This window comes from Suillus bovinus (genome assembly GCF_016758785.1).
Source record: "Suillus bovinus strain UH-Sbo-P2 chromosome Unknown EDB93scaffold_1, whole genome shotgun sequence".
In the NCBI taxonomy this organism is placed as follows: Eukaryota; Fungi; Basidiomycota; class Agaricomycetes; order Boletales; family Suillaceae; genus Suillus; species Suillus bovinus.
This window is the reverse complement of record NW_024542057.1, coordinates 1,151,537-1,165,783: the sequence shown is the minus strand read 5'-3', so window position 1 is coordinate 1,165,783 and position 14,247 is coordinate 1,151,537. Positions and strand designations below refer to the sequence as shown.

General features: G+C 45.1%; 6 protein-coding genes across 6 annotated transcripts; 4 read left to right on the top strand and 2 right to left on the bottom strand.

Annotated features, from left to right (window-relative positions):
• Nucleotides 1-45: 45 nt before the first annotated feature.
• EDB93DRAFT_1318160 (NIPSNAP-domain-containing protein) lies at nt 46-1,587 on the top strand (the record flags this gene model as incomplete). Its single annotated transcript, XM_041454856.1, has 9 exons — nt 46-120; nt 171-273; nt 327-372; nt 436-530; nt 590-657; nt 709-878; nt 934-1,035; nt 1,089-1,161; nt 1,216-1,587. 9 exons carry the CDS (start codon nt 46-48, stop codon nt 1,282-1,284), a joined length of 801 nt encoding a protein of 266 aa, XP_041313768.1. The 3' UTR covers nt 1,285-1,587.
• Nucleotides 1,567-3,743, bottom strand: EDB93DRAFT_1113072 (RNA polymerase Rpc34 subunit-domain-containing protein). The gene is given in 9 exon segments (XM_041448173.1): nt 1,567-2,455; nt 2,475-2,528; nt 2,592-2,786; nt 2,840-2,983; nt 3,039-3,151; nt 3,211-3,275; nt 3,333-3,406; nt 3,461-3,541; nt 3,606-3,743. 9 exon segments carry the CDS (start codon nt 3,672-3,674, stop codon nt 1,703-1,705), a joined length of 1,548 nt encoding a protein of 515 aa, XP_041313767.1. The 5' UTR covers nt 3,675-3,743; the 3' UTR covers nt 1,567-1,702.
• Nucleotides 3,744-5,167: 1,424 nt separating this feature from the next.
• On the top strand, nt 5,168-5,323 carry EDB93DRAFT_1054328 (uncharacterized protein; the record flags this gene model as incomplete). Its single annotated transcript, XM_041444731.1, has 1 exon — nt 5,168-5,323. A coding segment is annotated over one exon (156 nt), but the record flags the coding sequence as incomplete, so codon positions are not given.
• A 638-nt stretch (nt 5,324-5,961) lies between these two features.
• Nucleotides 5,962-7,532, top strand: EDB93DRAFT_1237264 (uncharacterized protein; the record flags this gene model as incomplete). The annotated part of the gene is made up of 6 exons (XM_041451399.1): nt 5,962-6,138; nt 6,193-6,390; nt 6,499-6,661; nt 6,715-7,013; nt 7,143-7,259; nt 7,335-7,532. The coding sequence occupies 6 exons, from the start codon at nt 5,962-5,964 to the stop codon at nt 7,530-7,532; spliced, it is 1,152 nt and encodes a 383-aa protein (XP_041313765.1).
• Nucleotides 7,533-8,512: 980 nt separating this feature from the next.
• Nucleotides 8,513-8,725, top strand: EDB93DRAFT_1073972 (uncharacterized protein; the record flags this gene model as incomplete). The annotated part of the gene is made up of 1 exon (XM_041445057.1): nt 8,513-8,725. One exon carries the CDS (start codon nt 8,513-8,515, stop codon nt 8,723-8,725), a length of 213 nt encoding a protein of 70 aa, XP_041313764.1.
• A 3,440-nt stretch (nt 8,726-12,165) lies between these two features.
• EDB93DRAFT_1073969 (uncharacterized protein) lies at nt 12,166-12,600 on the bottom strand (the record flags this gene model as incomplete). Its single annotated transcript, XM_041445056.1, has 1 exon — nt 12,166-12,600. A coding segment is annotated over one exon (435 nt), but the record flags the coding sequence as incomplete, so codon positions are not given.
• Nucleotides 12,601-14,247: the final 1,647 nt, after the last annotated feature.

Sequence of the window (14,247 nt, the reverse complement as noted above, 5' to 3'; positions counted from 1 at the left end):
TAACCCTCCAACCATCTCCACTGCATTTTTCATCTAGCTTCCATCATGTTGTCAGCCTTCGCGAAGAGATCTATTCATAAAGTCGCGCTCTCTGGAGCGCGCAGAACGATATCCGTTCAGGTAGCGCACATGTAACCTTGTGACAGTTGTCCTGATGGAGTGTTTTCCAGAGTATCCTCCACGGATCTCCAGAAGCGAAGAAAGCAGGAGATATAGAGATTCAACAGCACTCAAGGATCGTTGCTAGGGGAAAATACGTTCACGGCTTCGAGGGTGAGAAGCGAACATGAGCTTCCAAACTTTGTCTAACAACTTGCATCCTAAAGTTCATCGCGTTCAGCCAGGGGCACTTGACGAGTACAAAGCTGCAGCGTAAAACAATAATTCTCTTTTTTTTAAAGGGCGCTTTTTTTAAAAAATGGTTGATTTATCCAGTGAGAAATACTATGCCGGAATAAAGGATGATCCACAGTTACATGTCAAGCTGACTGGAAGTTGGGAAACCATAGTGGGGCAACAGGACACTTTTGGTATGTTTTTCAAGGACATCATGAGCTTTTATTGTATTGATGTTGCGTGTGACGTCAAGTTCACATACTTGAATACGAGAATTACGCAGGCTTTGACAAGACCACTGCACTCATAAGAACGTCAGATGTACGAGTCTGCTAATCTTGAGTATGCATTGACTCATCGCGTATCTGTTAGCACGCCAAAGCGTACAAGGCCCTCCTACCTTACGTTACCTCACGGTCATCTCAGCTCACGCAAGAATTTGCTTTCTTCCCCACTGCACCACCCCACGCCCAAGGCGGAATCTTCGAACTTCGGAACTACCAGTTAAAACCGGGAACACTACTTGAGTGGGAGAATGCATGGTCCGTTTCAACTTTTTTCTTAAAAGTCATGTCGTTCTTACAAAAGCTCACGCAGGAGGAGGGGCATCGAAGCTCGTCGCAAGTTTGTCGCACCCGTCGGAGCTTGGTTCTCGCAGGTTGGAAGATTACACCAGGTGAACCACATGTGGCAATACCCGTTCGTTCACCAATAGATACTTCACGTTGATAGTACTGATGTCCTGTGAACAGGAGTCTCGAGGCAAGGAAAGAGTTGCGTGAGAAAGCATGGCAGATTGACGGTTGGGCAGAGACCGTGTCTAAGGTATGTGGGACAACCTTTCTGTGAAATGTACTTACCGTAACACGTTAAACTCAGACTTCCCAGCTTGCGACGCACATGGATTCGTTCATTCTGCTCCCGCTCTCTTACAGCCCTCTAAAGTGAGGGTGTATATAACCATGTGGATGATACTCCAGGATGTACTCTATCTACTTCGAACATACTCCTCATTGAATCCAAACGAAACCCGAGCCTCAGGATCCTGATCTCTTATTCTTGCGTCGGCTATGCTCTATTTTTATATTCCATCATGCTACTAGTAAGGACTAGACTCGCTATTCCAACTGTATTACCTTCAATACCTCTTCATCCATTTCGCGTAGTTGTTTAAATTTATGCATGATTCATTACTCACTGTCGCTTTGAAATGGAGAGCGCAATGATCGCGGGGCCTGTTTTTTTGTCGCAGCATGAGACTTTCAGCATAAGGACAAGGAAGTCATCATTCTCAATCCTTGAGACCGGGTACATATCGCATGTATAAGAACAGAGTTACGCGAGCGTTACCAACATGTACTTCTTGTCACTTTACTTCCCCTTTCGCAACCCCTGACGCCCCTTCACACGTCCCCTTGAAATTCAACCACTCCCCGTAATACACGCAATCTTGTGGGTTCGTAGGCCCCTTGTCGCGACAGAAGTCAAATACTGGACATCTACCGCATGGAGCTTGAGACCATCCTAGCGCTACTCGTTCTTGGCGGATAGCTCGGTAGACAAAGGCTCCTCCGACGATGATATTGTCATCTACCTCCGGAGGCTCGAACTTAACGCGTTTTGAACTTGAAGGTGGCTTCTTCCCTGTCTTTGTTTTTGTCTTTGTTTTCGTTTTCTTCGACTTTGATTTTGAGCTCGATTTCGATTTCGAGCGATGATCGTCGGAGTCAGATTCAGATTTAGAATCATCGTCAGAAGAATCATCCAGCTTCTTCCCTTTGCCCTTGCCCTTGCGTTTAGACGTCGAGGACTTACGATCATCATCATCACTATCTTCACTCCCGCTTTCATCCTCTTGTTCTCGGCTTTTTCGTTTCTTTTTCTTCTTACTCTTGCGATCCTCCTCCTCATCGCTCTCTTCCTTCTTCCTTCGCTTCCTCTTCTGTCTCTGCCGTTCCTCATCTTGAGACTCGTCATCATCACTGTCGCCTTCACTGAGACCGCTTGATTCCTCCATACGCCGCCGTTTTTGCGTTTTAGTTTTACTTCCTTTCTTCTTTTTTGATGAGCTGCGTTTACGCTTTGTGCGAGCAGCTGCATCTGAGTTCCGAGTCCGAGTCTGGGCTAGATTCAGAAACCGAACCGTCAGGGTCGACTGTAGCGTCCCAAGCAGATGCTGTGAACGCAGGTAACTATAAACCAATCAATCAGTATACATGTACAACGAGAGCGATGAAGTGAAGCAAGGAACTAACCTTCTCGATCTCTCCGTCCAACTCCAATACTCTCAAAAGCATCTCAACATGCTCAACGCCCAATTGCGTCTCTGTGATTTTGCTCTTACTTAAGAAATGCTGGATGTGCTGAGCAGATGGGTACGAGGGTGCAGTGCCTACGGAGTAGAGTTTGTATTCATTTTGGGAAGCTTTGGAGCTTTGTTTTGGGAAGGACTGCCAGAAAACAATGCTGTGAGTTTGAATTGCAGAGAGAGGAAAGGACATACGCGGTCCCGGATGTAATGCAGACATGCGGTTGAGAGGAGCTTGATGAATTCTGTGTCGAGTTCATTGTCAGTGTACCATGGCCCACCTGTGAGCTCGACTGAAGGTTCTAGGTGCGCAAGCATGTAGATCTTGCGGGTTGGGTGCTGGCGTACAGGCGTATGAGGAGATGTACCAGAAACTTTGAATGAAGGAACATACCCTGACAGCTTTGATAGCCTTCACAAGCTGCTTCTGAACGAGTGATTTGAGGCATCTATCGATGACAGTTTGGTGCAATTCTGTTTTGGCTTTTAGGTGTTTCGTCCAGATGCCTGTGCGTTACATGAAACAAGGTAAGTCTTGTCGCTTGATTCGACACGTAGCAACTCACCTTCATTTGCCGAAGCTTGAATATGACCAAGTACCATGGCCTCTTCACCGCTCATATCTTTTTTCCTGTGATATGCACATCATGGGCTTCTCAGGATAATGCGATGGAGATATTATGCATACACTTCTATCTCCTTTTTCATCACAGCTCGGAAGGAGATGATGCCTGCTGCATTGGACAGGACTTTGAGCATGCCCTTCGTGTTTGTATGTCAGGATCGTCGACAGATGCTTCGTGTGGAGGTACTCACAGCTCCCAGAAGGAAGTTGACTGCTGCAGTGCGCGCAGATACATCTGGGATGATTTTTTCAGCTTCTTTTGAGGTTAATACCTGATGAATGATTGGGAGTATGATCAGTGTGGTTCTTATGGGTGATCAGGAGAGTTGAGCTCGCCTTGTCTGGGCTGGAAAGCGCAGCTTTGTGGAGCTTTTGCTCTTCGGGGTTGAGTTTTCGCCCGCTCATGCTGCTCGACGGTCTGGATCGATCTAAGTCAAGCACTTTCGTGAGTCACTGATATCTAGCGTAATTGGCAGTTGATTAACAGCCACGTGGCTCATGTGTAGAGGCCTCTTAGTAAGCTTAGATCATTCTAATTTAAGCTATGTTGACAGAAGCTCGGGAGCATTTGAGGGGGTAATTGGTAACTAGCACACACCCGTTGTGCCTTTGGCACAGGAAGCAAAAAAGAGTGCTTCGCTCTTTTTGGCTTCCTGGCCTTTGGCTTCATCCTACTTTGGGCGTCTTAAGTCTTGACCTTGAATACTTGCTGTGCCTGTGGCACTTTGCCTTACTAATGATCATAGTGGATTTTGAAAACAATTACATTTTTGAGCAACATTTCGACACAACTAAAACTACATGATACATCACATCCAAGTTGGTTCTCTATATAAAAGTACATCATATGTACATCAATCATCTAACAGGAATCATAATTCTTCTAAGCACCACCTCAGGCATTAGTTCTCGGTATCAATAAAGGTCTCTTAGATGGTATTATTATGTAGGTGGTATATAGTCTCGCAGACCCAACCTCGTGGATGTTCTATTTATAGCACATACATAATATGCCTTGTGACCTCTTGCGACCCTCCTGAGCACCTCCCCATTCACCTCGTATATACCTCTACGACATTTGCCAATATCCTGTCCCGTCCTGTCGAGCCTCCAGATAGGCTCCATGCATGTGGTGCACCTGTCAGACCTCTACTATGCTCTGCAGGTGCTCAGGCTTGTCATTTTTATTTCCTAAGTCCTTTTTGTTACCTCTTGTTCTACACCACTACGTCCATCACGATGCCGCCCGTCTACCACACACGTGGTACTCAACCAACATCTATGGGACTAGGACACCACTTTATAAGCCCAAAGAAAGTTTGAGACCCTAAAAAAACATGGACTCTTGTTCACATTCCTGGCATCAACTCAAAGCATCAGTGCCTCCTCAACCAAATGGCTGCGTTGATGCAGCCCCAAATTTCAACTACTGAACCCCCCAGCTCTACTGAATCTCAAGCCCTGGTGGATATTGACCATACCACTAGTCACATTGACAATACCCTAAGTTATGACTACGATGATAATGGTCACCTTGCTGATGAGATAGCACAGCCTGATCAAGTAGCATCTTGCCCTATAGACGTGCCTAAGGCAGACCTTGGGCATTGCCGTATCTTGCCCAACAAGATGTCAAATAATCTATATAACACTTGGAAAGTGCTTATACCGACCTGGTAGAACCTCATCTCAAATATTCTGCAAGGATGCATGGGCATGCTCTTCCAGAAGTCTGTCCGGTCATATCTGCTTGCACAAGTCATCCTAGTTGTACGCATCGACAATTTTCCATAGTTTGTCTCTTTTTTGATCATAAGTAGTCCGTTCCTCATCTGCTGTCTTAATTGACAATTCCAGATTTCCTTTCTGTTGATGTATTGGCTTGCCAATGTTCGACACTTTTGCAAGTCCTCATTTACCATGGCCTCTTTCCTACTGCTCCCTCCCAACCACGCATGGCCATTTCCACAGACCTACTCACATTCTATTGTGCTTTGTTTGAGCGTTCATGTGACGCTATCCATGCGCTTGCCCATGCCCTAAAGACCCATTATGCCCTGCAGAGGCTTTCTCATGACCAATGCAGATGTGAGTTTTGACTTTTCAGACTTTCAGACAATTTCTCATTAAAATACAGGGCCAACTTATTCAAGAACCATTTTGTCATGGACTTGGCCAAGCTGTCCAGTGGTTCAACATCCTCCAAATTGAAGTTGAACGACAGATTGAAGCGACACTTCAAATATGTCGCGAACAAGTGCATGAGGCCCATAAACTTTGATCTCAAGAGAACCCTGGCGTAACCACCCCCACACAATCCAGTACAACATTGCTCCAAGGTCAGTATGCCTCCGTTCTCATGCAGCATTGCCCAGCCTGCTTTGGAGGTGTCCTTTTTGGTAGACCTCTTAGTGAAGGTGGCGACATACACATTGCAACAGATGGAAATTTCCATCATTGACATCGTCAATCTGCGGGCGACTGTCCACACTTTTACGACCCCATATATTTTCTTTCCGAGGCTCAAGTGGACAACGTTGGGCGACACATCCTCTCACAGCGTAAATGTACACCAAAGATTCGCACTTCTTTAGTGCCAGATGAGGCAATTGACCAATGCAAGCAATCATACGAGGCTGTGGATGGTAAGAAGCAGAAGGCTGCAATGGATTCCTTTGATGATACGGGCATCATGGCTCTGATATGCCATCACAATATCCCACTCTTCTTTGCTAACATTGATTCACCTAGCGTGCAACAGAAATACACCGTAGCACTCATTGAGCATCTGTTTACTCTATTACCGCAGGAAGCCACTGTCATCACCCTGTATGATGTTGGTTGTGTTCTCTCATGGTCATTATCTCAAGTATGTGCTTCTTTAATAGATACATTTCAAGCTTATATCTATCTATCTATATAGTATGATATTCTCCCCAATTCAGTGACTTCGCGTCTTCAATTTTTAACCATGGCTATGCATGCATATGGCCACAAGTGGGCGTGTCAGCTCAAGTATAACCCTTGCATGTGCACTGGTCTTGGCCTCTCAGATGGGGAGGGAACTGAAAGACTATGGTCAAGGTTTGTCAAATTAATTGGCATTCAAAGGTCATCATCGGTGAGTTGGTACTAGTACTCTGACAATTAGTTGTTGACTGTAGTTCATGGATAGTGCCAGAAGTGTCTGTGGTTGATAGACCGGCAAGCAGGTGCCATTGGTCTTGAGATGCGAGCAGATCTCGGCGATTGGATTAAATGGTGGCTCAAGGGTGGAGTGATTGGTCAGGGTGCAGCAGCACAAGAAGTTTTAGATAATTGTGGTATTGAAGCTCGAGACCTTCAGGAACAGTGGATGGATCAGAAGAAGTCCCAACAGTCCATTCGTGCTCGTAAGTCCATGGGTACCACTTCCATACTAAGATCAACATATCCCTGTTGACAGATGCTCCTGCACAACTGAAGAAGGAGCTTGTTGTCCTTACTCTGCAGGCTGATTTAGATGCATTGGACAAGGCATTGCAACTCACATGGACCATTGTAGAGAAGGGTTCGGCTAGTGAAGAAACCTTAGATGCTCTGGAGAGCCTCGAGCGCAGCCATGATCGTTTGATGAGCAAGGTTGAAACATTATATTTCTCACTCAACGTTCACGACAGATTTCCAGAACTACAGGGCGTTGATTTGGATTTTGTTCAAACCCTTCTTATGGCGCGCGATCTCAAAATAAATATCTGGAAGAGAGTGATAGGAAGCTTTTTTGAATGGGACAAACTTGACTGTGCAGTTGGTGGTGCAAATCAGGCACTTGGTAATGTAAAATCCTTTTGTTTTGATGCCTCAGAATATTAACTCATTCTACAAGGTACAAAGCTACATCAGCAGACACATAAGGCTATTGCTAAGCGCCAGCCAGCCTTGATGATAGCGATTCACAAGTTTAACTCCTATTGTGAGTATCTGGAGAGCATCTTTGACCCATCCTGGGGTGTCCCACTTCCTACTCCTCTCCCTACTAAGCTTGCCAATCTCCGCAAAGATCAGACACTGATGGAGGATGTTTAGATCACTCCATCGGTTGGAGATGTCCCTCGTTGGATTGAAGACACTGATGTAAGAGATAGCATCCAAGCATTGCATAAACAGCAACAGTGCCATGAAGAGCAGCACCACATTGGGCTCAAAGCAGATAACCTTTGTCGATGGTTTGGAGGTGAGCTTGCTGCGCTAGAACTTGCCCTCTGCTCTCCTACAAGTAAGTAATTTCATTTACATTGATGATCATTACTTATTTCACAAGATCATACATACGTATTCCCACTCCAACAACAATGAGATCACCTTCTCCAGTTACAGAGAAAATGGGTTACCCCACTGGCATCTGCTACTCGTTTCAACAGCAGTGCTAAGATGACAGTCAATCTTGCTATTACACTTTCCGAGAGCACAGGACCATTGCAAGCCATCACATACAGGCTTGTACCAACCTCATTGGCACTCGCAGATCCCTCCCCTGAGGATGATACTGACGAACATATTGCCTCTGCACTTGAAGAGATTACTGAAGAGGCTGTCCTCTTGGACATTTTACCTAACAATACCGCTAGTGATGACGAAGACGACAAACTTGTGGGATTACCTGAATTTACGATTGACTGGCAGCTTCCAGAGGTACGTCCTCGTCTCTCCATAGGTAGCTGTACTCATCCAGCAACATAGAATCTTTGCACGGATTCTTTCAAAGCTCCCTGTCCACAGGATTGTATCATTGTGTCAGCATCAAACACTCCCCTCACTCAGGTACGACCAGCCCAAGATGGCTTTCCACTCCAGGTATTCGATGCACGGAATAGTCTTTACTGGCACATCCCACTTCCTGCCTTAATGACACATGTATCAATGGTTGTGTGGCACTATTATACTCTGAGATACTGACAAGCTCACGTATGTGATCTTATGCTATTCTGTCTACCCACGATCTGCCTCGTATTCAATACAATGTGTCAGATGACATACTGTGGCGGAATACATTGTGGACATTGTTTTGGGAGAGAGAGATCTGGCTTTTACTTATTCATCGCCCCTCTCCAGTCGGACACTGGGTATTTTGTGCTATATATATTCTGTCCAAAGAACTCCATCTCTTCGATAGCCTGGCTGAACGACAGCCATGGAAGACAGATGTTAAAGTCAGTGACAGTTTGATTCACACACTATTCAACTAACAATGTTAACAGGACATTATGAGTCTTATCGCAAGATTGTCATTCATAGCTCACCAATGGCGTGGCTCGGATAATATTAATCTTAAAGGGTGGGTAGCCCATCCACTAATACTCAATCCTCTGCAGACAAATGACTACGACTGTGGTCTCTGGGTCTTAGCAGCACTTGCAGCAGTCCCTCGGGGATCCCATAGACCAGGCATGTGCGAGGAGGACATGATAGCTTTCTGACACTATATATGCTCACTTGTAATTAGTGTACCTACTGTGTGATATACAATCCATCCACTTCTTCAACTCTCCCAAAAATGTGCACAGAACTATGCTGATTCAAGTATGGTACCTGATTATGAATGATGAAGTTAGCGACTCAGGCAAATGAACACAGACGATGTCTGTAGTTTTAGGATAAGAAACTTAGAACAGAGAACCCTGCAGGGAGCAAGCTACCTAACTGACTGATTGATAGTTTGATTGCTGAGCATCGTGTAGTTGAGGAATGTGCGCAGAACTACTAACCAGTGGAATGATTCAAGTATGCTAGCCTCAAGATAATTAATGAAGGATGGAGCTAGCGACTCGGACAAACAAAATGTAGACATTCATGTAGTTTCAGGACAAGAAAACCCTACAAGGAACAAGCTACCCAACTGACCAATTGATGGCATGCTTGCTGAGTATCGTGTGGTTGAAGCAATGTGCGCAGAACTACAAGTACATTGATTCATGCTAGCTACATGATAATCAATGAAGGACGAAGTTAGCAACTCAGACAAACATACATTCATGTAGTTTCAGGGCGAGAAAACTCTTTAGGGAGCAAGCCACCCAACTGACCAATTGATGCCATGTTTCCTGAGCATTGTGTAGTTGAGGATAGGTTGAACTGAGCAAGTTAGATTCAAAATCAGGTCAAAGTCACATACAAACGACTTGGAGAACTCACAACTTGATGAAGCAATATTGCAAGTTATAACAGTGTTACACAAATTAAGGTGTCTGTGTCAAATAAAGCGCATAAGATTTATATCTCATCTGAACCAGGCTGATAATGGCTTCACTCTGGGCCTCATAATAGTCATACAGTGGGCTATATCATGCTGCAGAGATATGTTTTCAGTTTTGTAGGAGTTTTATTCACAATATGATTGGCTATCTGACATCTCAGGAGGGTGCTCTACAAGCCTCGTCGTGACTGAATCTAGCAATCGTAACAAGGCACGCTACAAGCAGATCTCTTCCTCTTCCATGGTGCTACAAAAGCAATCAAATACTTCCCTTTGAGTTAACGTCAGTGGCCTCATTTGAACTCTCGGCAGATTGTGTAATGCGAATCCAAGTCTTGATTGAACACAGGTACAGAATTTGTCACTCTACATGGAATACACCCCATTTTCCTATAGTTGTCCCTCAGAATATGGTACTTCACCAATATATCCTACATCATCAACAAGGCCATCCGTAGTCATCGAAACCTGGCCGAGGTGGGCTATCTCTGGAATTAGCTCACACGTGTTGACTCTACTGGCGGGTAGGGTTCATGGAGGAGATTCAGGACTCACCTCTCCACGCATGCTGGCTCTACTGGCAAGTATGGTTCATGGAGGAGATTCACGATTCGCCTCTTCCAGTTGCCGTGTGGCGATCAACTTCCAGAAGGGTGGGGCGAGTGGCACCTCAACAAATACACGGAGTTTCTGACGACAATGAGAAGGGCCAGGAGATGGCTCAGGGGATGATAATTGGAATCACTGAGGACAAGGATGGGGACAAGGACAAGAAGGTGCTGAAGAAGTCTCGTCCAGCGTGAGACGAGGGAGACCCTTGCGATCAATCCAACAATTGAGGAACTGACGTTGTCCATGAGAGTGGGGCGATTCAGCGCTAGGGGCTTCTCTGAAGATGACGGGGTCACGGGAAGACAAGAGTCTTCGGCAGGCATCATGATCAGTGATGTGTTGGAGGGTCAGTGAGTCACTTTTGAGAGCATCTACAAGTACGCTCCGCTCATCTGTACCTGTGTCTGTTTTCATCTTTGATGCTCACTATCCTTGCTAATCACATTCTTGGTACTTGCAATGCTGTACTATGATTACATGTTATCTTTCAGACTCATTCTTGATGTGCATGGCATCTAAACTCCACTATGAAGCAACCGACCCATCAACGTGTTCCAAAAAATTTGTCCAGCTGTTCCGATAAACCCCTCATCACCACTGCCTTCTTCCTCATCTACATCTTGATTTCCTTGCCTTTGTGACTCCTTGCAAAAGTGTAGATTGGTGCTTTTCTTTCCTAGCTCCTCCTTGATCTTGATAATGAGGTTGTGAAGAATAAGACAACAATGTGTCCACATGTTCGCATAGTTGAGGTCCTTTTGTGACTGTATTGGAAATCTAAGCTCATGAAGTGATTGGAACTGTTGTAGAAAGCTGATTTCCGCTGTGCTCAGCAGAAATTGTACTACCTAGACAACAAATATTTAGGTAGATCTTAGCACGACCTATGCTGCTATACTTGCAAAGCAAGTGCGTTCAATCCTAAAGGGATTGCTAATTGGTATTAGTAGTCAAAATGTGTCAGTAATGCAAATAACAGAATGTCCGATGGTGTGAAATGATGTCCGAAGGTAATCCGATGATGTCCGAAGGTACTTATCCAATGTCCGAAGCCAAAGTGCGATGTCCGAGATTTCGGACTTTCGGACTTCACAATAATGGGTCGGAAACTTTATAACGAGTGACGGAGTATGACGGTGAACGAATGGTAATATTTCGCAATGCAACTAAGAACTACGAGAATATTCTGGGTGATCCACAGAGTCAGGAAATGGCTCCTAACTACTGGATGATGATTGCTACGGGTCACTACAGAGTATTTAAGTAAGTACGTAGAAATTCGGAAAACTACAGGCGAAGATAGTAGCGATATATTTCGGGTCCGATGTCCTATGTAATAAGACACGAGGTGCTGCGGACATGTAATAATGCGGTCCGAATGTCAGAAAATGTGCACAGGAATAGCTACGCACCTAGTGAGGCTAGTTCGGATGGACAAGACACGGGATGGACAAGTGCACGCGAAGTGCGATCGGCCGATGCGATGTCCGAAGGTCCAATGCGCTGGATCTGATACGGAGTGGCTCGGACATGTGCAAAAGTGCGTCAGACATGTGCGCATATGTTTCGGATGTTGACGTGAGTATGAAAATACGTGGTTTTGAGCCCAATGCCACGACCATCGCTACACTGTCCTTTGAGGGAACCATAGCAATGTTCTGAGTGAACACAGACCTTCATTTTAGGTATGAGCACATATACAAGTCTCTGTATGCTTGATGATTTACTTTCGACAGGTGTGTATTAATTTTTTTTTGATCAGGCCTCAGACCACCAGCTGCAGGGCATTTAAAAGGGACAACACACCATGTACGTGATGCATAAGCCAAGTCAGCCCAGATCCACTCATCTACTCCCAAAAAACTTTCAGGATGTCATGCAATTCGTGTTCTTGAGAATGCATTGGCGTCATGGAGACTTCCTGGGACCCCTATCACATAGTCGACAATACGAAGGTTGTGAGGCATGATCACAATCTAATGTAAGGTTAGTACCAATTTTTAATTCTGTTTCTCAATCACTCACCTGTGCTGACAGTGAGTAATTCAATTTTCAGTCAAAGAAACCTTCTCTGTGCCATCCCGGCTTCTGGTGAACATTGAAGGGTGTGCTGTCAACACACAAAAATCCACCACACCATTCCGAACATGTATGCTCTTCTACCCAGTCCTTCGCACAATCTATCTCAATTTGGTCTTTAGCCTCCAGTGGGTCAAAGTGAATAACATTGTCGTGGTGCTGCAAGATTGCAATCATAACACGCCGGTAGCAGTTATACACTGTCCCGACTGAAACACCTGCCCAGTCACCCATATCTTCAGCTGTTGCTGTGTTTCTGTAGTGGCCGGCACCATTCAAAAAAATTGCCAGCTGAACAGGAACAGGTAATTGTGTGTTGTTAGAATTATTGTAGAAAACTGGATAGTGGGTGATTTTATTGACAAGTTCAATGAAAACATTGGGGTCAACTCGGAGTTTGCGACAAAACCTCCGAGGATTTTCCAATCTCCACTCATCAAGTAGATGGAGCTGTGGTGCATGTGTGGCTTTGGGTCAAGAAATGAGAGTATGTGCTTTTTCAACTTCATCTTCAAGTGCTTGTATTGTGTTACTGAACTCAATAAAGACTTGGCTACTGAATACAGGCCCGGAGGTGTCTGTGGAATTGGAGGATGGCATAATTTCATCCCAGATGGCATCAAGGGACATCCAAGTATCAAAAGAGTTGGTAGAACTTATGGAGGAAATGGATTCCATGCTGATGTTCGATGATATATCAGACTCAGAGCCAGAGTCAGAGCTGGACTCTGATTCTGCCTCATCGTCAGATTCAGACTCGCCAGTGAAGGTGAATCAACTCAGCTGTTGGTCAAATGGTAAATGCAAGGGAGGGACACAAGAAGCTGATATAGTGATCAGTGTGATGCCTAGTCTGCTATGCTTGCAGGGACAAGCAGTGTTCAATCCAAGGGGAAGCAAGGGAGACAAATCCACAGTCGCGCAGCAGCTGTGCGAGGCGAGCAATGGGTGAGCAAAGCGCATGAAACTCGCACGAAGGTGTGGGAATGCAAAATGCAAAATGCAAAGTAGCAATGAACGAAGGCTCAATGAGTGACAACAAAAAGACTGCTAATATCTTCTAACTCTAGCTATGGACATGATGGGGAACTCCACTAAGGTAAGGAGTGGTGTAATCTGGTAAAGGGTGAAAAATGTGGACCTATATATGTGTCTCGCTAAGTGAGCCGAGTGTGAGCAGGGAGACTTGCTGGACAGTGGGTGGATGCTCCTGGATGATAGGGTGATGAAAGTGCGGGAAAGCGAGCATGAGAACTGTCGTGCACAGGAAAGCATCACCTGATATGGAAATAGCTGGGAAAAGACTAGGGAATGATGCTGCGAGTTGGTGCTGCAAACCCAGGTGGTATGCACTGAAGTATAACACGTTGCAGACCTGCAATAGTGCGAATCTCTACACTGGTGATCTCACTTGATGAGTCATTGTCCATCAACATATCTATTAGTTCGAGGTATTGAGCAAGCTGCATGCTCTGGTTGGTTTCTTGGAGAGCCTGAAGTACCTGTTTACATTCTGAAATGTGCATCAGGATGAAGGATGAAGGGTGAAGGATCAAGCTATAGGCTTATCGATTATCTACTACTTTGAAATGCTCTATAATCAGATTGATCACTAACATGAATATTTCATGTGGAGCTTGAATATTGCTGCAGTGTTTGCAAAGTTTGAACAAGTATGCCTTACTTTGACTTTGTTAGACCTTACTTTGAAACCCATTATACTATCACAGCCTTCTGTCATCATTACCCACACTACAGCGCTTGCAGACAATGTTGGCTTTGTCTGCAAAACACAAGAGTAACAAGCAAATAAGAAGTAGGTAGTAACACAGTTAGACATATTATGGGCAAGAAACTTGCAAGGTCGACAAATGAGATATATTGGAACAAGTTCAATGATCAGCATGGCTTGTAGATCATGTCGGTGTGGCTGTGATGTTGAAACTCCGACTGAGACACCCCCTAAATCCTATCTGCGCAGCTGCAGGGTTGTAAGAGCTCCAGCGCTCCAACCTGTCCTACGGCCCCACTAACTTCTAAACACCCACGCCACCG

Bases quoted from the DNA above. Each gene is read 5' to 3' on its own strand.
- EDB93DRAFT_1113072 (XM_041448173.1), bottom strand. From the start codon at position 3,674: ATGAGCGGGCGAAAACTCAACCCCGAAGAGCAAAAGCTCCACAAAGCT. The intron at 3,407-3,460 runs GTGAGTACCTCC...ACAAACACGAAG, and splicing joins TCAACTTCCTTCTGGGAGCT to GGCATGCTCAAAGTCCTGTC. The intron at 3,152-3,210 runs GTGAGTTGCTAC...TGTAACGCACAG, and splicing joins TCAAGCTTCGGCAAATGAAG to GCATCTGGACGAAACACCTA.